This window comes from Betta splendens, chromosome 7 (genome assembly GCF_900634795.4).
Source record: "Betta splendens chromosome 7, fBetSpl5.4, whole genome shotgun sequence".
Classification (NCBI taxonomy): domain Eukaryota; kingdom Metazoa; phylum Chordata; class Actinopteri; order Anabantiformes; family Osphronemidae; genus Betta; species Betta splendens.
In genome coordinates this window covers 3,654,727-3,673,590 of record NC_040887.2, presented here as the reverse complement: position 1 = coordinate 3,673,590, position 18,864 = coordinate 3,654,727, and the positions used below count along the sequence as shown (strand labels likewise).

The 18,864-nt window shown below is 44.9% G+C and overlaps 3 protein-coding genes across 4 annotated transcripts; all 3 read left to right on the top strand.

Moving 5' to 3' along the window:
* The first annotated feature begins 50 nt into the window (after positions 1-50).
* rbm10 (RNA binding motif protein 10) lies at positions 51-8,902 on the top strand. 2 transcript variants are annotated; one of them, XM_029155161.3, is made up of 23 exons: positions 51-200; positions 694-766; positions 852-1,317; positions 1,394-1,564; positions 1,638-1,707; positions 2,899-2,972; positions 3,962-4,048; positions 4,155-4,215; positions 4,323-4,475; positions 4,559-4,719; positions 4,836-4,933; positions 5,202-5,289; positions 5,397-5,601; positions 5,695-5,801; positions 5,884-5,965; positions 6,074-6,165; positions 6,240-6,434; positions 6,599-6,793; positions 6,902-6,958; positions 7,095-7,289; positions 7,414-7,461; positions 7,559-7,614; positions 8,157-8,902. In XM_029155161.3, exons 2-23 carry the CDS (start codon positions 750-752, stop codon positions 8,245-8,247), a joined length of 2,769 nt encoding a protein of 922 aa, XP_029010994.1. In that variant the 5' UTR covers positions 51-200; positions 694-749; the 3' UTR covers positions 8,248-8,902. The 2 variants fall into 2 exon arrangements, with proteins under 2 accessions (XP_029010994.1, XP_029010993.1); XM_029155160.3 differs by having other exon boundaries at positions 849-1,317.
* A 134-nt stretch (positions 8,903-9,036) lies between these two features.
* lrrc23 (leucine rich repeat containing 23) lies at positions 9,037-11,461 on the top strand. The gene is made up of 8 exons (XM_029155179.3): positions 9,037-9,316; positions 9,863-9,966; positions 10,067-10,187; positions 10,276-10,417; positions 10,537-10,667; positions 10,758-10,894; positions 10,999-11,203; positions 11,291-11,461. Exons 1-8 carry the CDS (start codon positions 9,242-9,244, stop codon positions 11,321-11,323), a joined length of 948 nt encoding a protein of 315 aa, XP_029011012.1. The 5' UTR covers positions 9,037-9,241; the 3' UTR covers positions 11,324-11,461.
* A 515-nt stretch (positions 11,462-11,976) lies between these two features.
* On the top strand, positions 11,977-18,171 carry tktb (transketolase b). The gene is made up of 14 exons (XM_029155165.2): positions 11,977-12,234; positions 14,018-14,135; positions 14,218-14,331; positions 14,432-14,529; positions 15,149-15,340; positions 15,565-15,692; positions 15,764-15,960; positions 16,144-16,308; positions 16,404-16,560; positions 16,651-16,781; positions 16,860-16,943; positions 17,112-17,208; positions 17,350-17,469; positions 17,579-18,171. The coding sequence occupies exons 1-14, from the start codon at positions 12,128-12,130 to the stop codon at positions 17,749-17,751; spliced, it is 1,881 nt and encodes a 626-aa protein (XP_029010998.1). The 5' UTR covers positions 11,977-12,127; the 3' UTR covers positions 17,752-18,171.
* The last annotated feature ends 693 nt before the right edge of the window (positions 18,172-18,864 follow it).

Sequence of the window (18,864 nt, the reverse complement as noted above, 5' to 3'; positions counted from 1 at the left end):
GCTTGTCTTGTCCAATCAGCGTCCACTTACATGTAGCTGTTCTCTAAGCACCAATCAAACAGTGGCGTAAGTGTCGTGGCCCCGCCCACCTGATTTGTTGTCGTACTGTGGCCATTTTACACTTGGATCCCTCTAATATAGGGCTTTTCAACTGGGCTTTAACCTGACATTTTACAAACTGTCTTTTTGCATTTCCTCTGGTAAGTTTTTACTATTTTCACACAAAACTGCGGTTGTATTGGCAGCTGCTGGCACACGGACCATACACTAGATAGCAAACCTCAGGCGTAACAGCCGTAGCTAGCTTATCTGCTAGCAGATGACCGTCATACATCATTGTAGATCGCTCACTTTGGGGACAGTCTCGCTTTGAGTGTGTATTCCGCTCACAGTTAGTGATTGGGGCGTGTTAATACGTGACCCAGTCAGTGAAGCGGCGAGTGAAATCGTTACGTTAACGCTCTTGAAGTCCGTAGAGTACCACAAACATGACTTAACCAGGTGACAGGAGAACGACGTTACCTGTCTCCAGAGATCGCACGCTTTGCATCCTGGGAAGATTTTACATGACCTCTTTTCACCCATGCAGTAACGTATAGGCTTCTACTCTGTTTACAGACGACAACCAATCGTTTCTTTTGTTTAGCCGTGTAATTCCCTTTTTTAAAATAAGTTGCTCCCGCATTTTTCTAGTGCATCTAATGCTGTAAACAAATCAAAAAAGGGTGGAGGAGAATCAGTGGCTCGACATGGACTATGAACGGAGGTGAGTCAACAGCCTATTTCATACCTTTGTCCCGTGGAGTGCATGAGTCAGACAGATCTCTCACATTGTTTTTTGTGGTCAGCAGGGGTGGGCGAGGTGACCGGATAGGTCGCTACGGCAACACTAGTGATAACCACAATTTTCAGGACATGGACTACAGAGGGTATAGCCAAGAGGATGAGGAGGCTGGGCAAATTGACTTTCCACCAGCTCAGCTAGAAATTAGCCCAGCTTTCCAAAACAGTGGAAATGAGCGGGGGGACATCGGGCAGGAAGGTCAAGGGGTCCCGTGGCCTCCTTGCTCCCGGTCACAGACTGATCTTGCCTATCCCATGGTCCAGCGAGAGGAAGCGGCATCCAGACTGGAAGTTGAGCAGTTACAGACTGGCCCATGTGAAAGGGTTCAAGAAAAGGGGGGAAGAGGTTTTAATGAACATAGTGCCACTCTTTTAGTAAGTGGTGGGGGCGACTGGGGTTGTGGTAATGCTCAATCTGACCGGCTTGAATACAATACATCAAGGCAAAGAGAAGAGGACTGGAGGAAGAGGAGGGTGAGCCATAACAAGCCTGTGTAAAGTTGTATAGAATTGTCGTCCTCATTTGCTAACCTGTAATTGTTCTGTGCAGGCCATTTCAGTAGGGTCAGAGGAGCACAGCTGTGGGAGCGCTACTCGAGACTTATCGCTTGAGGAGTTGGATCAGAAGGACCAGGACTACCGTGCAGATCCAGACCACAACCAGAAGCCCAGCAACATCATAATGCTTCGCATGCTGCCACCTAATGCCACAGGAAGTGAGGTAGGTGTACATTTCTAAAGCGATCTAATAAAACATAAATTATCTCAGTAAATGTAAGCTTTTTTGTATGTAGATCCGGGCACAGCTACAGGAGAAAGGTATCCAGCCAAGAGAAGTTCGCCTTATGAGGAACAAATCTTCAGGTGAGAACTTTTCCTTTTCCCAGTGCTTTACCTGTACTTTGGTTTTGTTTTGTGTCATGCTCTCTTGGTTATATAACTATGTGTGGTGATATTTACATATCTGCTTTGTCTTCATATTGTTACCCTCACCCTCCCATCCTTCTGTGTCTCTTACCGTTTTATTTCACACTGTGGCAGGAGGATAGATAGCTGAAAGAGTGTCTTTATGTTAAGGCTTGTGCTCAGAATTTGTTTGTAACCTTGTTGGTGGCCAAAGCGCAGGAAAACAATGCATGTCTTTTTGACTTTAAAAAATGATAGAATGCATGGATATAGCCCATAGGCTGCATAGTATGTCTTCACTTCATGGTTTTAGTTTGGTTCTTACTCTTGCTCTCGTACTGTCTTTACCCTTTCACGATTGTGCCTCGGCATCATGAAGTGAAATGCGTCAGGCTAGATGACCGCTGCTCACACACTAACAGTGTCAAATGACAAAATGCTCTTGTTGCATTTGCATTTTTGAGTGATTTGTTGAGTTTTAAGCTCATTGTCTATTTAATGAGCATCATCCATACCAGTTAGGGATGCTTGTCTTTTAATACGATCCATTAAGGTCATTGTTTCGCTGACATCCCCCTTTGCTAACTCACTGGTTGTCTGTAAGGTGTGCTTCTCTGCACACTTACAGTCTCCCACAAGGCTCTCTTTTTCTCACTCATGCATCTCTGTAGACAAGTTTTAAATAAATGTCAGTCATTATAAGTTAGGTTATAATCATGTTTTGACAGGATCTGTATAGATTAGAAATCCCAACAGAGTGCAATGTAATTGAAACTGCCTCTGAGTCTCAGAGTAGCAGAGTGACCGTATATGTGTGTGTGCTCGCTTGAGTGTCTCTGTGAGTATGTTCTGCTGGTGCCCGGGTGCCTCAACGTTCAAGTTGAAGAGCTCAAAGTGAGGAGTGGGCAGGATTCTCACTCTTTCCCTCTTTCATTGTCCCTGTTTGCATTGCATCCTCCCACCCTTGCAGGGAATTTGACAGCATCTCCAGTTGTCAAGTGTTGTTTCCGAGGGGGAGAGGAAGCAATGATTTATTTTCTTAGTGCTGCTACAGGGTCTCTTTCTTCTCTGTACATAAGGCACTAACCCCTCCTTGCGTTGTTATGTTGTTGTTGTTGTTCGGTTACCATGGCGCTGGGCGGTGTCCAGGTCAGAGCCGAGGATTCGCCTTCGTCGAGTTTAATCTCATACAGGAGGCCACCCGCTGGATGGAGACCAACCAGGTCACTTTCCTCTACACAGATACACATACACATATAAATGCATAAAATGGGACTTAAGGGCTAAGATCTGGACAAATGTACAGTCAATCCCTGTAATGTGCACACTCGTTCCAGTATGGGAGAGCCTCACAATGCCAAAAGAGCCTTCGTCCATGAGGTTGGTAGTTTTTATGACTACCTCTAATGACATTGTGCTGATGTCACAGTTCCACTCACACATGGTCATGGTTTGTCTACTGTAAGTTTCTTTCTAGGAGTGATATGATCTCTTTAATTTAAATGTACGTCTTTTATAGTATTGCAGTGACACATAAATTTTTACCTGCGGGTTCTCTTTGCTTCCTCCCAGCATCCAAAGACATACAGGCAGGTTATTTGTGAGTCAAAACTACCCATAGGTGCGAATCGTTGTCTGTGTGGCCCTGTTGACTGTAGACTGGCAACCTGTCCTGGGTATACCCCGCCTCCTGCCCAATGATAGCTGTGGGCCTTAAGAGGAAAAGCAGCTAGGATAGTAAATTGTCACCTGGACTTGTATGTGGAATCAAAACAAATATAACATTTTATTCTGTTCATTTAACCTTGGAGTCATCTACCTCTGTTACATCTTAACATGAAGCCATTTTGTCGTTTTGGGTTGAAGGTGATAGTAATACAGGGTGCTCCAAACACTGCTAAAATGTTTCCCCTTAAGGGGGGAGGGATGATGCAGTTGAACAAAACATTGTGTCCATAAAAACTGAAACACAAGCTACACTTACACCATCTCAGTCCGTCCCAATTTCCTAAAGATGAAGGTTGCAATTCTCTGGTGTTCTCTGGCACTCTATCTCTTTCTTTCTCTCTCAGCCTCAGTTATGCTCTCTCTTTTTATCTGTCCTTCTCTTTCTCATCTCTTGTGGGATGAGCCCTTTCTCTGGCATGTGTGGCCTGATTATGACAGATAATCATTCTTTGTTTCCCCCTTTCTCTCCTCTCCTTTCTTTCAGGGGGTGCTGTCTATTCTAGGACAGAGAGTGTCTATGCACTACAGCGATCCAAAACCACGTGCCAATGAGGACTGGCTCTGCAACAAGGTTGTGTGTGTTTGCATTGTGGGACATGAAATCTGATTTGAATGTTTGTCCATCAGTCGCTGTAGTGATTCATCGTTCTAACAATAGCTCATGAAACTTCCAACAGTGTGGTGTGCAGAACTTTAAAAGGAGAGAGAAGTGCTTCAAATGCAGTGTGCCTAAATCAGGTAAAGCTTGACATAACTAAATAAATGTGTTTAACAATCTGAATATTCTATTTTTTTTAGAAGTTTTCATATCAGACAGTGATGCATATGTAACTTGTTCTCCCCAGAGGCTGAGCTGAAGTTGCCTCAATTGCAAAAGGATTTGCCTGTTGGTCTTCAAAAGGAGGGAGCCCAGGGCTTACTCCCACTGCCAGCACCCTACCACTCATCTGGTCCTACTGTCACCCCAGTCACACAGCAGGCAGATCTTGCCAATGACAGTAAGACTTGCCTTTAGCATTAGTCTAACTAGGGTAGAAGGAAAATATGCAAGTCAATCCTATGTCTCCCTCTTCTTCTTCAGCACTTATACTAAGGAATCTTGGTCCACACACGTCAATGGAGGCCATTCTATCTGCTTTAGCTCCATTTGCCACGCTCTCTCCTTCCAATGTTCGTCTAATCAAGGACAAGCACACGCATCTCAACAGGGGCTTCGCGTTTCTACAGCTTTCAACCATAGTGGTGAGAAACATGCACTTGAGCATTACCGCTTTCTTCTATTTAAAATATAGAAATCTAGCAAAGTGCTGCACTGACCAACAGATATTTGAACCTGAAGCCACATGTTTTATTAACAGGAGGCATCTCAGTTGCTCCAGATCTTGCAGGCACTGCAGCCAGCTCTCACCATCGACGGGAAGGCTATCGTGGTGGAGTTTGCCAAGGGCTCCAAACGGTAAATGTTCACACATCTAAACGTGGCTGCAAAGCACACTGGATATTGCTGCTGTGACACAAATATTAATATTGTGGGCTTCAGTCATTGGTGTAGTGTTTGTTTCAGGCATCATCTCCACATTTATAAATAACTATATAAAAACATTTAAAAATAACTTTGGAGATGTTGCCTTGATACTATTTTTGCATCCCAAGTAAAGCACTCACCGGTAAATGTAGGTCACCCGCAAAAGAGATGAAAAGCGTGAACCTCTGTATTTTGCCAGTGACGTGTTCCTGACAGACGGCAGCAGGGTCAGTGCTGCTACAGTGGCGAGCACAGCTATAGCAGCTGCACAGTGGGCTGTCACACAGGTAACTTGTTTGGAAGCAGGATCATTACAATTAAGAGAGTATGATCTCTGACATGACATTGTAATGTTTTGTGTGTTTTCTTTTGAAAAAAACTTTTTATTCTTCAGACCACTCAGAATGGATTAGGTCGAGGTCAGAGCATAGATACCGCAGTGTATCAGCAGGGGGCAGCAGTAGCATACAGCCAGGAGGGAACTGAATACTCTGCACCAGATGGCACAGCTTTCAAGGCCCAGGCAGATGCCAGGGTTGCTGCTATACCCAGTGCAGGAGTAGCCCTGATGGGAGCATACGCAGCAGTAGCTGCCCCTGGTTGGTGTGGCACACAGTTCATGTGCATTACTTAAAATAACTCTTTGAATGTAAGCGTGACCTATTATTAAATCCATCTCCTTGTGTTTGCAGCTGGTATTACATCAGAGTTGGTGGCGTCTGGATCAGCAGTCGGGCATCCGAACACTCAGGCACCGGCTGTGCTCAGCACCACAACTGCTACCGCACCAGTCACACAGGTGTGACATTTCCACTGTGTGTCTCAGCGTTACTGCGTAACATTCTGTTTTTGTTTTTTAAAGAACCCTTTCCCTTCTACAGGTTGAGATAGTAGGAAAACCACAACCAGCTGCCTCCAGCCAGCCTGCGACCCCAGGCACTGAACACGAGCTCCAAAAATATCGTAAGAGCTGACATTTCACAATTACTTTGTACAGCACTGGGAATAAATAATTAAAATCTGGTTCTGTGGTGTCTGACCTTGGGGTAAATGTCCTGTATTTAATTGTAGCTGTGCCAGATGTGTCCACATACCAGTATGATGAAAGTTCTGGCTACTACTACGACCCACTCACAGGCCTCTACTATGACCCTAACTCTCAGGTAGAGTACTGCATGTACTGCAGTGTGTCATCCTGGTCACCGTTGCAGGCTGACGCTGTGTACTTTTGTTGCAGTACTACTACAATCCTCACAGTCAGCAGTACATGTACTGGGATGGAGAGAAGCACACCTACATTGCCGCCGCTGCTGGCCAGTCGACCGCTGATGGTGCCCCAGTGAGCGATAATGGTGCACCTTCAGACTCACCATTCTCAACTCCTGGTAGCAAGGAGAAAAAAGACAAGCCCAAGAGCAAAACTGCTCAACAGGTAACACGCAATCAGCTTAGAAGTCTGGAAAGTACCGACAAATGTGAAAAAACACATTCAAAAACTATTTTAGATTCTATTATGTACATACAGTATAACTGATTGTGTCACTTGGTCTGACTTTACACAATTCAGAATTTTCCCTTTGTTTGGTATTCCAACAGATTGCCAAAGACATGGAGCGCTGGGCTAAGACTCTTAATAGACAGAAGGAGAACATGCGTTCCGTGTCCTCGTCTCCTGCCAACAGCTCTGCAGCACTACCTCCCGGGTATACTAGGACACCTGGCCACGGTCATCAAGATGATCGGCGAGAGTCTGCGAGTGCTGATGCAGGCTACGCTGTTCTGGAGAAAAAGGTAGAGGGATATTCATCAAACAGAGGAATGTGCTTTTCATTCCAGAGACATTCTTTGTACTTTACCGCAAAAACTTTAGCAATCAAAACTAACTCTACTGCTCTGCAGGGGGCACTGTCTGAAAGGCCTCAGATGTTCTTGGATCAGATCCGACAAAGTTCAGAAGTAAGGTCATGGCCATGCTGATGTATTTGTTAAGTCTGCTTTCAAAATTGTTTTGGTTCTTTCGTGCAAGGTATTCTGCATATTCCATCCGTCTAGTCATTATCTCTGCCCACTGACCTTGTGCTTTTTACGCTAGCATTCCCCACCACAGCAACGGGGACTGGTCCCAGCCTACAGTGGAGAAACTGACAGTGAAGACGAAGGAGGTGAAAAGGAGGAGAAAGAGGGCAGAATGACAGACTGGGCCAAACTGGCCTGTCTGTTGTGCAGGAGGCAGTTTCCCAGTAAGGAGGCTCTGATCCGGCACCAGCAGCTCTCTGAGCTACATAAGGTGGTTATGTACACAGCGTGACAGCTTCATTTTCTTTACTATGCATTACTGTATAAGTATGTAGTAGGTCTGGCATAAAGACATTCTGTGCAATCAAATGTACTCTTTATTTGTCTGCATGTAGCAAAACTTGGAGCAGAGAAGACACCAACTGGACGCTGCAGGAAAGGAGGTCGGTGATGCCTCATAAATGAACAGATGTATCATGTACATCAGATTTATGAGCAATAAATTTGGATGTATTGTGTAAACACGTCAATATCTTGCAGCGATCTGTAGGTGGACTTGAACCGCCTGATCCAAAGAAAAGGAAGTTCAATCCTGTGTAAGTAGCAGTTATACTGCATTGTTTATGTGTTTGTCATGACATGCTATGCCTCTGCCTGGGGGTTGTTCATGGGGGGTCATCAAGCATTTGGACATCTAATGGTGTGGGTTTCACTTTGGTGACCACGGTAACATTGTTAAGGAAGTAGAGGGCGGTTTACTGCCTTCATGGATATCAAAGACCACCAACAGCTCATGTGGGGGTTTGTAACAGGGTATAAATACAGTTCTTGTGTCCTCAGTCCTTGAGTGGATATTCAATATGTCTTAGTGGTGTGTAGTCTAATCCACTCCGTGTCAACATGAGAGTGAACTTTGAGATGGTCTATCACACTGATAATCTGCAGTAGATTTCTTTATAAGAAGTTTTCCACAACAGTGCTCTTTGATTACAGATGGATTTTACTGTAATCATATCTGATGATTTTGTTTGTAAATGGCTTTTGCACAGTTACTGAAAAACGTGTCATAACAAGTGAATATAATATAATCCACGTGCAGGATTGTTTGTGTTCTCAATCCCTCTCGTTCTCTCTCCAGTGACGGCATCACAGGCACCAGTCTTGGAGCGAGGATGCTGCAGGGAGGCGTAAAAAAGGGTCTTCTGTTGCGCAATATGCAAGTGGAGTGATTCCTCAACCTTGAAACCTCAACTTCCTGACCCACACAGACAACAGCAAAGCCCAACACACAATGCTTTACGATTAACATAGACATATCTGTAGATAAATCTGTAACGTTTGGTTCGACAGTAATTACCTCAGCTGTGATAATAAAATCATGTGAACTGACCGTGTAGCAGTGGGTGCCAGGAAATTGCACAGACAGCACCTTTTTTGCTTTCTCCCTGAATGATGCAGTTTAGAGTTCTCGCTTGCTTCAGAGTTTTATGAAGAAATGTGTGCTGTTGTGAAATGACAGATCGATATAGATTTTTATGGCTGCAGATGGGATTTTCTAATATTACTGTCTATGCACTATAGATTTTTTTAATTTAACCCTACACGCCTTGTCATCTGGTGAATGACTGATCAGGGCATGACCTGTGTGTACATATTAGGATGAGCACTTTTTTACCAGTCAGCTGTTGGACAGTGGCCTCATGAAGTGAACAGGGTCACACAGCATGTAGAGAAGTGTCACGTAATTCACATATAATCTCATGATATAATACATGGTTGTCTCTGGAGAAATGTATGTTTTATTCCTTTATTTGTTCAAGAATGTGCCTGTGTATCATCAAACCCGTGTAAATTAAGTTTTCATTACATTTCATTTTCATTATGGTTGCGGGCTCACGTCTCGTATGTGCGAGCAGCAGCTGTGGCGTAACTCACCTTGTGACATTTTACCTTGAAATGAGCAAATGCAACAGTTGCACAGCGGAGGTTTCAAAAAGCGGAATGTAGTGAAACGCCCGGTGTGAGAGCTCTAATGCAACACCTGGTTTTAGAAGAAGTGAGCGAGTTCCAACCCGGCGTCACCGCGGGTCGGGTTTCCATGGCAACCGCGACAACAAACGCGTCTAAGTAGCTGGTTCGAAGAGCTTAACGCTGGTATTAGCTTGTGGTTGAATTAAAGCCACTGTTTAATTGTTTAACAAAAGTTCTTGATGCCTGTTCGACATGTCTGATGCGGAGGATGGATTTTTGTCGGATGTAGAGACGGAACCTCAGCAAAAAGTCGAAGGCGATGAGGAGGTACAACGATAGTTAGCATAATAATAGTTAAGGTAATAATCTGCGCGACTAGCTAAAAAAACAAGTATTTTGTAGGAAATACAAGCGATCATGCCATCATCTGTTTTTGCCCCAGCTGAATCGTGCCCTACTCCGTTTTACATCGTATTGCTGATGTTGCAACAACTCTTCATTGAAATCTGGAAAACCCCCATTAGCTTCATTACCAATCGCAAATATAGAGTTGATCTCAGCGTATTATTCTGAGGTTAGTAGCTAAAACGTAACGATGGCTCCTCTAGAAAGGCTCAACTTGTTGCTCAGCTTTGCTGCGACCCCAAACAAGTTTACAATCATCTATTTTGTTGCTAAACGCTGCACGTACTCCAGTAACACACAAGTTACAACATCATTAATTTAGGATTTCGTGCACCAGTCCAATTTGAACTGGGCTTGGAGGAGTTTGGCCAACAGAACCTATACAAATAATAAATATTTGTATTTATAAGCTGTTGGTGCCAATAGCAGTAATTCTTTGCTAACTCTCACCTCTGGTACTGGATGCAGCTCTGCCAGCTGACCCAAGAGGTCATAGGTCAAGGGCTCTCCTTACTGTGCCGAACAGGAAATGGGCTCGGACATGCGTATGTCAAACTGGACCTGAAAGACAAGTGAGTGAGCGTAGACGTGCAGAATACACTTAGCTGTCTTTGAATACAGCTTCTCCTCAATTATCACTTCTGACACTGCATGCATTTCTGCGCTCCTCAGGGCACTGGTCGACATAGACGCAGTCAGCAGTTATATTCACATACGTTTTCTGGATGTGTCCAGTAACCACCTTACTGATCTGTCTCCTCTGGCGTCTCTGACGCAACTGCTGTGGCTGAAGGCAAGGGAAACTGTTTTACCCATTTATTAGTGTAGCCTAGTACTGTACAACCTAGTACATTCAGGCTAACTCACAATCTGTTCTACAGGTGGACAATAACTCTGTGGGGTCCTTCAAAGGGCAGCCTTTTGCTCAGCTGACTTTCTTGCAGTGGCTAAGCATGGCTGTGAACCAGCTGACAGACCTGGATGGTCTGGTGGGGCCAGCTTTAGAAACCCTCATTCTGACAGGTGATGTTACTATGATATATATATATATATATATATCATAGTATATATATATATATATGGAATTCTCTTGATACTTATAAGGAAAGGTCTGATGTGACATACTGGAAACTGTTTGGCAGGTAACAGTATTAAGAAGGTGTCAGGTCTTCACAGTGGCTGCTTTGCCAACCTAGTGGTTTTAGAGCTGAGAGGAAACCAGCTGGAAACCACTGATGGCATCAACCTTCCCAACCTGCAGAAATTATACCTGGTAATGCAACTACGATCGTTTGGTTAATAGGACAAAAAATGTTGTGGACCAGAAAACTGCTCCTTTTAAGAGTCCTTGCTCTGAATTAAGGCACAAAATGCAATCACACGTCTGGAGGGTTTGGAGAAGCTGGAAAACCTCATCACCCTTCATCTACGAGAGAACCAGTTGAACTCTTTGGACGGCCTCAGCTCCAACATGAAGTGTCTTCAGTACCTCAATGTGAGGTAAACTTGAATCAGAGCAACATGCCGCTCCTGTTATTAAATCAATAAACTACTTATAATTTCTAGCAGATTAATTACGTTTTTATCTCTGGCGTCTCCCTTAGAGGTAATTCACTTTCGGATGAGAGCGCCCTGCAGGCGCTTGTGTGTGTGTCAACAACTCTGCGTACTTTGGTTGTTTCTGAGAACCCTCTGGTGGAAACGACGGAGTATCGAGTAAGTGCACTGATGCTCGTGCCGCAGCTGGAGCGAATTGACAAAGGCCCTATTTTCCCAGTGGAGAGAACTGAGGCCCAGTTGAGAGTTAAGGTAAAAGTATAAAACTTCTTAGCCTTTTATGTGCCTAAAGCAAAACCTTCTTTGTTAGTTGGTCTGATCCCTTATGTGTCACTTCAGGAACTTAAAGAAGAGGAAATAACTGAGCCATAAGATTGGTAATGACCAAAAGGAGGAAGTGTGAGACCTCACTGAAACAGTGTGTGATTGTGTTCATGGCGTATGATGAAATGCTTTACATTATCCCACTATTAAAATGTTTTTTTTTATACAATAAAAGTTTAGATCATTCCTAGTGTATTGTTTGTTTACACATGCAGATTTTCAGTTGTAATAGTTACAAAGCGCTTTATGAATGAGAATGGGTTGGAAAAAAGCCCTCTCGTGTTTCCCTGAGTAAGGATGAGAGAGCAGAATCTGCCATCGCTTCCCTATTGGCTGTCATCCAGCAGCGGCTTTAAAGAGACAGAACCCGGAAGAGAGCTCTGCAAATCCATACGTTATCAATAAGACTTCAAAGTAGTGTGTGAAATTCACGGCGCTGTTTTTTATCACAGCTTCTCACCACACTGATGTAACCGTGGGGCCAAGTTCTCCAAAATTTGAATAATTTGGCCGATAGTCGTGTTCTGCGCAACATGTGCACGTGATATGGACATTTTTGAGATTTGCTCGTTTCAGGAGAAACAAAGTCATCTCTGTTCAGTACTTTTTAATAAGATGGGATGAATTTGCGCCCGCGCGACTTCTCCAGTGACGTCACGGGGTGGGCGTGGCTGTCGAGGACACATAAATCCCCTCCTCTCAGTCGGTCCTCCTCCTCGGTTGTACTTGCAGCGGGCAGCTAGCAGCGGCGTGGCGCAGCACAGCACCGAGCCTACGACACCGGGAAGCAGCCGTGAGACGCACGCAACCCGAATCACCTCCTACTACGACGCGAGCAACGAGCCACGAACCATGAGCAGCTACCACAAACCCGACGAGAAAACCCTGCAGGGGCTGAAAGATGTCGCTAACAAGCTCAGGATCCACTCCATCAAAGCGACGTGCGCCTCTAACTCGGGGTAAGTGATTCAAACTGTCGTATTAGCCGCGTTCAACATTTAACAACTCGTTCGTTGCGTGTGCGTGACGTTGTTGCGCCCCATTGACGCGCGCGCGCGCCTCACCTGCGGGGCCTGGTTACACGTGCTGCAGATTATCAGCACACGGAGAGCAGGCGGCTAACTAGCAGGAGCTAGCATAAGCGAACTGTTACAGGAAAGTTACATGAAGTACATTTATCCCAGTCCGCTAGTTGGACTAAGACTGATTTTGGTACAAGCTGTTTGTAGCCTTTTCTTCTAAACCGTAAACTCTGACGTCTAACTTGCAATGAATTTGTTCTGACGATGACTGTTCATTAATAGAAGTGCTCATTCGATTGCATTGATCTTTTATTATCGTCGAGCTACATTTATTGACAAGGCAGAAAATGTCACGTGGTCGCGCTGAACCGTGATCTCGTGGTTTGTGTGACGCTCCGATTTTAAGGTCCCAGTTACGTCCTAAAACGTCCCCACAGCACGAGACGTGAAGCTCGGAGAGCTTTTAGTTCGAACAAGGAAGAGTGAGGAGTTGCCAGGAAATCTGTCAACACCAGTCCTGCCAGTCAAAAGGGCACCTGCAGTGTTGCCTAATCCGGATTGTCTCACTTTCCAGACGCTTTGTTGCAGCTTGACTCACTGTCACTGAGGTGAAGCGGGACTGGACTTCCTGGTTTCTGGCCTTACAATCAGTGTGTTGTGATTTTAATATTGGGTCTAAATCTGCCTTCTCACCCAAAAATCAGTTTTCCTGCCCTTTTAGGAGTTTATTTGCTTAACTGCATTGCCAGAGTCCATCCTGTGGTTAATGTACATCAGGGGAATTCTGGCCCTTGAGGGCCACTGTCCTGCAGGTTTTCAAACGGTGCCACGGTTGAGCTTGATCAGGTGTGTGCAGTCAGTCAACGGCTGGAAAAGCAGACGGACATGTCTGATCACAGTAACCAGCAGGGAGAGTCCTAAAGGACCTGTACTGCCTGTCAATGCTGTACGTTGTTTATAATGTTGGCTCTAGAAAGTCCAGCGTCTTTGTTTGGGTTCAGTTTCTCTCGTGCCTTAAGCACAACTGCATGAAAAGTGACAGATATTCAGAAAAACTAATATTTAGCAATCCAAACACCAGAAACAATGTGTCAACACTCCTGATATTTGTCTTCTATGGAACACAGCTGTACATTAGAATGTGCTTTCATGAATTGACTTCAGCTCTACTCTCCTGCAGGTTATCTCTCTACAGAAGGAGCTGGGGTAAATTGAGCACTGGGGCTTTATTAAATAAAATTAACTATAATTTGTATTTTGATAAGAGTTTATCAGCATGGATGAAATGATGCCTCTTAACTTTCAACACACAGAAGCGTTGATGCTGTTGTGTAATGAGGAATTTCTAAATGTGTTGACTACAGTGCTTGGGCCACTGTGCAGCAACTAACTGTTTCACAAGTTTGCTAATTGACTTGGTTTTAAAGATCTGCAACCTTCTACAGATTAACAAGCATTGACATAAGTGATTTAACTAATAGTAAAAAATAAGTTGTGTTAAAATGCATTTGCTTGTCAAATGTAGCATTTTGAAGTGTTAAGGCTGAATAGTTTTAAATTGCAACAAAAGCTTGTAATGAATTTTAAAGGCTGTTTAACTGAACTTGACCTTTTGGCCTGTAGTGAGGCATGAACGTGCATGGTGTGTAGACCTTAATCTTTCACTCACTGCTTCAACTTTATGAACATCCTGTAATTGAGTGTTGGTCTCTCTCCTCAGCCACCCTACCTCATGCTGCAGTGCTGCAGAGCTCATGTCCGTGCTCTTCTTCCATGTCATGCGCTATAAAGCAACGGATCCACGCAACCAGTGCAACGATCGCTTTGTCCTGTCAAAGGTTGGAATGAATTTCCACAACGTTATATTTCAGTTCATACGGACTTCAGAGGTGCCTTAATCGTTTTCCTCATTGCATCCAGGGTCATGCTGCTCCAATCCTTTATGCTGCCTGGGCAGAGGCAGGTTTCGTGAAGGAGTCTGATCTGGTCAACCTGCGTAAGATTGACTGTGACCTGGAGGGACACCCCACCCCCGTAAGTCGACTGCTTTTTGTGCCACTTATTTTCTTGCAGAACTGTACGACGTTTGTCTTGGTTTTTACATGTTTGTTTTGCTTGATTTTAAATTCAACAGAAACTGGAATTTGTTGACATGGCAACCGGCTCTCTAGGACAGGGTCTTGGAGCTGCCTGTGGAATGGCCTACACCGGCAAGAACTTTGACAAATCCAGGTGGGTTTCATGTGTTTTATTTTAGCAATTTTCTGTGCTTTCAGTTAACAAAGTTTTAACAGTTGGCATTAGACAAACTAAAGTTTTTGGTTTTTCTAAAACTAGAAGGGATGCTATTGGAATTCTCGATACTAAAGTGCACAATTGGCTTCAGCTGAACTTTAGCGCCCACCAGAATAAGAGGGAAAACCTGCTTCGCAAAGGAAATGTTAAATGTGGGTGTGAAACTTAATCGAAATGTGAATCTGTTGTTTTTATCTTTTATCTGTGAAGCGGACATGTCACGCATTCTGTTATTGACGGATGTGTTTAAACAAGACTAAAGCACCAAACTGGTTTCTTTGCAACTGATTCCTTGAGCTCCCTAATCTGTTAGTTGTATTAGTGTAATTGTGTTAAATCACGCCCTGGTCAGCTCACAGAAACGGAGGCTCACTGCTGCAAATGTACTTGTTAGTCTTTTTTTTTTTTTTTTTTCTCCATTCTGTTTTATGAAGGACCATTAGATTTCAAAAGGTAAAATGTGCCGTCAATGTTGGAAAGCAAAAATGTGAATGATGCAGTTCAGTGCTTAAGTAATCGCCATAATTAACATGTGCTATTTTCTCTCTTTGCTCAGTTACCGTGTGTACTGCATACTGGGTGATGGTGAGTGTTCCGAGGGTTCAGTCTGGGAGGCCATGGCCTTTGCCTCCTACTACAAGCTGGACAACCTGGTTGCCATCTTGGATGTCAATCGGCTTGGTCAGAGCGAGGCCGCTCCCCTGAAGCACGACATGGAAGCTTATCGCAAACGCTGTGAAGCCTTTGGGTCGGTACCAAGTCAGACATGAAGCTTTCATTTTTCTTTAGCTTTGGACCTGTAAAATAATAAATGTTTGCGCACTTGAATCTTTTCATTAGAAATAGTCAGGAAATTGCTACACTTCAAAGACTGGAACAGGATTTAAAAAGTTTTACAGATGTACTGTTCACAGAATTTTTGGCCATTCCTTGAATAACTTGCTGTTAAACGTTAACCTTGTTGTTGTGTAGGTGGAACACCTACGTTGTTGATGGACATGACGTGGAGGAGCTATGCAAAGCTTTCTGGCAGGCTCAGCAGGTCAAGGACAAACCTACTTGCATCGTTGCAAAGACCTTTAAAGGCAAAGGACTCAAAAGTAAGTGCGGTTTTATTTGAAGTATCCTTCTGTGTTCCCTGAATTTGCTTAACGTCATGTGTCGGTTTTAGATATTGAGGATCTTGATAACTGGCATGGAAAGCCCATCCCCAAGGAGAGAGTGGATGAACTCCTGAAGGAGCTGCAGGATCAGATCCAGGTCCCAAACAAAACCCTGTGCCCTCAGCTGCCCCTTGAGGACACGGCACCTGCAGACCTCAGCCCAATCTCCCTGCCCTCACCCCCCGCGTACAAGGAGGGAGACAAGGTACCTCATGTTATGTGGAGAATCTGAGCATAGGAATAGTCACTTTCCATAAAGGTCTTCTGGATTAGACATTGACTCAGTGGGTGGAGACCTTATCAAACACAGATAAAAGCACTTGAGGAGAATTTTCTTATTGTATTTTCTTGCTGCTCTGACTTGTTGACTTTCTTCCTGCCCTGTCAGATTGCAACGAGGCGAGCGTATGGCGTCGCCCTGGCCAAACTGGGCCAGTCAAGCCAGAAAGTGGTGGCCCTCGATGGAGACACCAAGAACTCCACCTTTTCAGATATGTTCAAGAAGGCGTTCCCTGACCGCTACATCGAGTGTTTCATTGCAGAACAGAACATGGTACCCACCACGCTTCAAATCTGCAAATGGAAGAAATGTGCTCGATCACGTCCACTGTCACTAACCCTCATTTCCCTCCATCTGACCTGCTGCAGGTCGGCGTGGCCATGGGCTGCGCCACCCGCGACCGCACGGTCGCGTTTGCCAGCACCTTTGCTGCCTTCCTCTCCAGAGCCTACGATCAAATCCGCATGGGCGCCATCTCCCAGTCGAACGTCAACCTGGTGGGGTCTCACTGTGGCATCTCCATTGGTAAGCTTTGCTAGGGTCGTATCATGTGGAACGTCTTTGACATTGCGAGTGAAACCGGATTAACTTTTAATCATTAACTACTTTTATCAGGTGAGGACGGTCCTTCCCAGATGGCCCTTGAAGACTTGGCCATGTTCCGTGCCATCCCGACGTGCACGGTGTTCTACCCCAGTGACGGCGTGTCAACAGAGAGGGCTGTGGAGCTAGCCGCTAACACAAAGGTTGGTCACTGTTCAAGTTGTCCTGACATTAAGTTTAGAACGCTGTCGTCGTTCTAAGACGTCCCTTTCTTTGTTCAGGGCATCTGTTTTATCCGTACCAGTCGTCCTGACACCAAGATCCTCTACTCTCCTAATGAGAAGTTTGAAGTGGGAGTAGCCAAGGTAATTTAACTTATGCTCGGGTTTTTACCTCTTAACCTGTCAGGTTGTTTTCTTAATTGGCATTAAAGCGATGATGGTAAAACATTATGGTAATACCAATACTGGGGACATCTAGATTACGTCAGATTGCAGATGGAGGTCTATTTTCTTCATTGTCTGTTTCACCAGGTGGTGCGCGAGTCTGCTAATGATCATGTGACTGTGATTGGAGCTGGTGTGACTCTACATGAAGCTCTGGCTGCTGCGGACACGCTGGCCAGTGAAGGTAAAGCCACAGTGCCCTCTTGTGGCTGCATGACGTGATTGGCTTGTTTCAAAGCGATCTAAACTCCTGTTTCAATTCAATACATGGAGTTCTTGGTTACTAAAATAAGTTTGAAGTAAATTTTTATTTTTTATTCTGTAGGGAAGCACATTCGTGTGATTGACCCATTCACCATCAAACCCCTGGATGCTGCCACCATTCTGGCCAGTGCCAGAGCCACAGGAGGACAAATAATCACTGTGGAGGACCACTACAAGGAGGGTAGGTTTGGTGTTTTTCAGTTTTACAACATTTACCCTGCTTGTAATTCTAGCTTTGACGTCAAAAGACGTACCCCTTTAGCGGTACTGATGCAGTGTGCTGTGTCCAGGTGGCCTCGGTGAAGCCGTGCTGTCGGCAGTGGGCACGGAGCCCGGCATCGTCGTGACCCGGCTGGCGGTCTCTGGCGTCCCCCGCAGTGGAAAGCCCCAAGAACTGCTCGACCTCTTCGGCATCAGTGCGAAGCACATCGCCAACGCTGTGCGTCAGACCTTTGCCAACTAAAGACTGCTTCTGGTCACCGTTCAGTCCCAACTTCCTGCTCCGCTTGTTGCTACCAGGCGCCATCAAACTTAAACCTTTCCCATCGTGTAGCTTTGACCTAAGAGCAAAGCCTGTGGTGTTAATATTTCCTTCTAGTACCTTCATTCTAAACATTCCTTCTTTGGACCCACCACCTAAAATGTTTTGCCAGCAGCTTAGAAAAGCTTATTACTGTTTGTGGTGACTGTCTGCAGTTTAATGGCACTGTCACCTTTCTTTCCTACTTCTATTGAAGACTACTTTTGTCACAGTCTTGATGCTGTTCTTCAAATTACTAAGTGTGGAGTGAAGCATAAGCAGTCTGACCACATGGGCACCACATGTTACAGGCTTTCCAGGTCACCTGTCTGTGTTAGTGCTGAATTAAACAGTTTAACTCGATACCATGCGTTTGTCCTTTTTTTTCACACCTTCTGTGCTTCTGACTGGACCCACCTTTCTGCTCCTCTTGTAATGTTTGTATTGTGTTCTGTGCGGTGTCGATGACTAGATGCTGGTTAGTCTGGCTTTAACACTCCTCCAGGTGATGTAGTCTGGGCTAAGTTTTCCACTTGAAGGCCACTTCCTTCTGCACTGAACCCAGGGCAGTATTATTTATTAACTAATGCTTCAGTGCTTTTTTATTTTTGTGCTGGGGAGACCGTTAATTTCAGGGTGTTGTCAACGTTGGTGAAGGAAGGGGTTGAATGTGGTCAGTGGATTGCTGCATGTCCCTGTTAAGATTTAAAGCAACAGTCTCTGGACAACTTCACAGTAAATAGTGAAACACGCAGGTCCCAGTTTGCTCCTCCAAGGTAAATAATGTGTCCAGCGTGCCATTTGGAGGATGACTGGGCTCTCAGGCTGCACTAAAAATAAAACTTTGGCTGTATGGCAGCTGATGCAAACTGTAAGAACTGATGACATGAGGCGGTCGTGTCAGTCACAAGGGCTTTAACACATTGCACAGAGTGAGTGTGGTTACTGAGCAAAGACAGGACTGTCAGCAGGTTTGGACCCACGGTGAAAATCCCAGTGGGGGCTGCGTGTGAGGAAGCGCCTGCTCCAGACCGCATGTCCAGCATGGAACGCGAG

Excerpts from the sequence above, each read along its gene's own strand:
- rbm10 (XM_029155160.3), top strand. Across the intron at positions 1,318-1,393 it reads AGGACTGGAGGAAGAGGAGG|GCCATTTCAGTAGGGTCAGA; the intron begins GTGAGCCATAAC and ends TGTTCTGTGCAG. Across the intron at positions 4,720-4,835 it reads TACAGCTTTCAACCATAGTG|GAGGCATCTCAGTTGCTCCA; the intron begins GTGAGAAACATG and ends TTTTATTAACAG.
- tktb (XM_029155165.2), top strand. The coding sequence starts at position 12,128 with ATGAGCAGCTACCACAAACCCGACGAGAAAACCCTGCAGGGGCTGAAA. Across the intron at positions 15,341-15,564 it reads AAACGCTGTGAAGCCTTTGG|GTGGAACACCTACGTTGTTG; the intron begins GTCGGTACCAAG and ends GTTGTTGTGTAG. Across the intron at positions 16,944-17,111 it reads TTGAAGTGGGAGTAGCCAAG|GTGGTGCGCGAGTCTGCTAA; the intron begins GTAATTTAACTT and ends CTGTTTCACCAG.
- lrrc23 (XM_029155179.3), top strand. The coding sequence starts at position 9,242 with ATGTCTGATGCGGAGGATGGATTTTTGTCGGATGTAGAGACGGAACCT. Across the intron at positions 10,188-10,275 it reads CGCAACTGCTGTGGCTGAAG|GTGGACAATAACTCTGTGGG; the intron begins GCAAGGGAAACT and ends TCTGTTCTACAG. Across the intron at positions 10,895-10,998 it reads CTTCAGTACCTCAATGTGAG|AGGTAATTCACTTTCGGATG; the intron begins GTAAACTTGAAT and ends CGTCTCCCTTAG.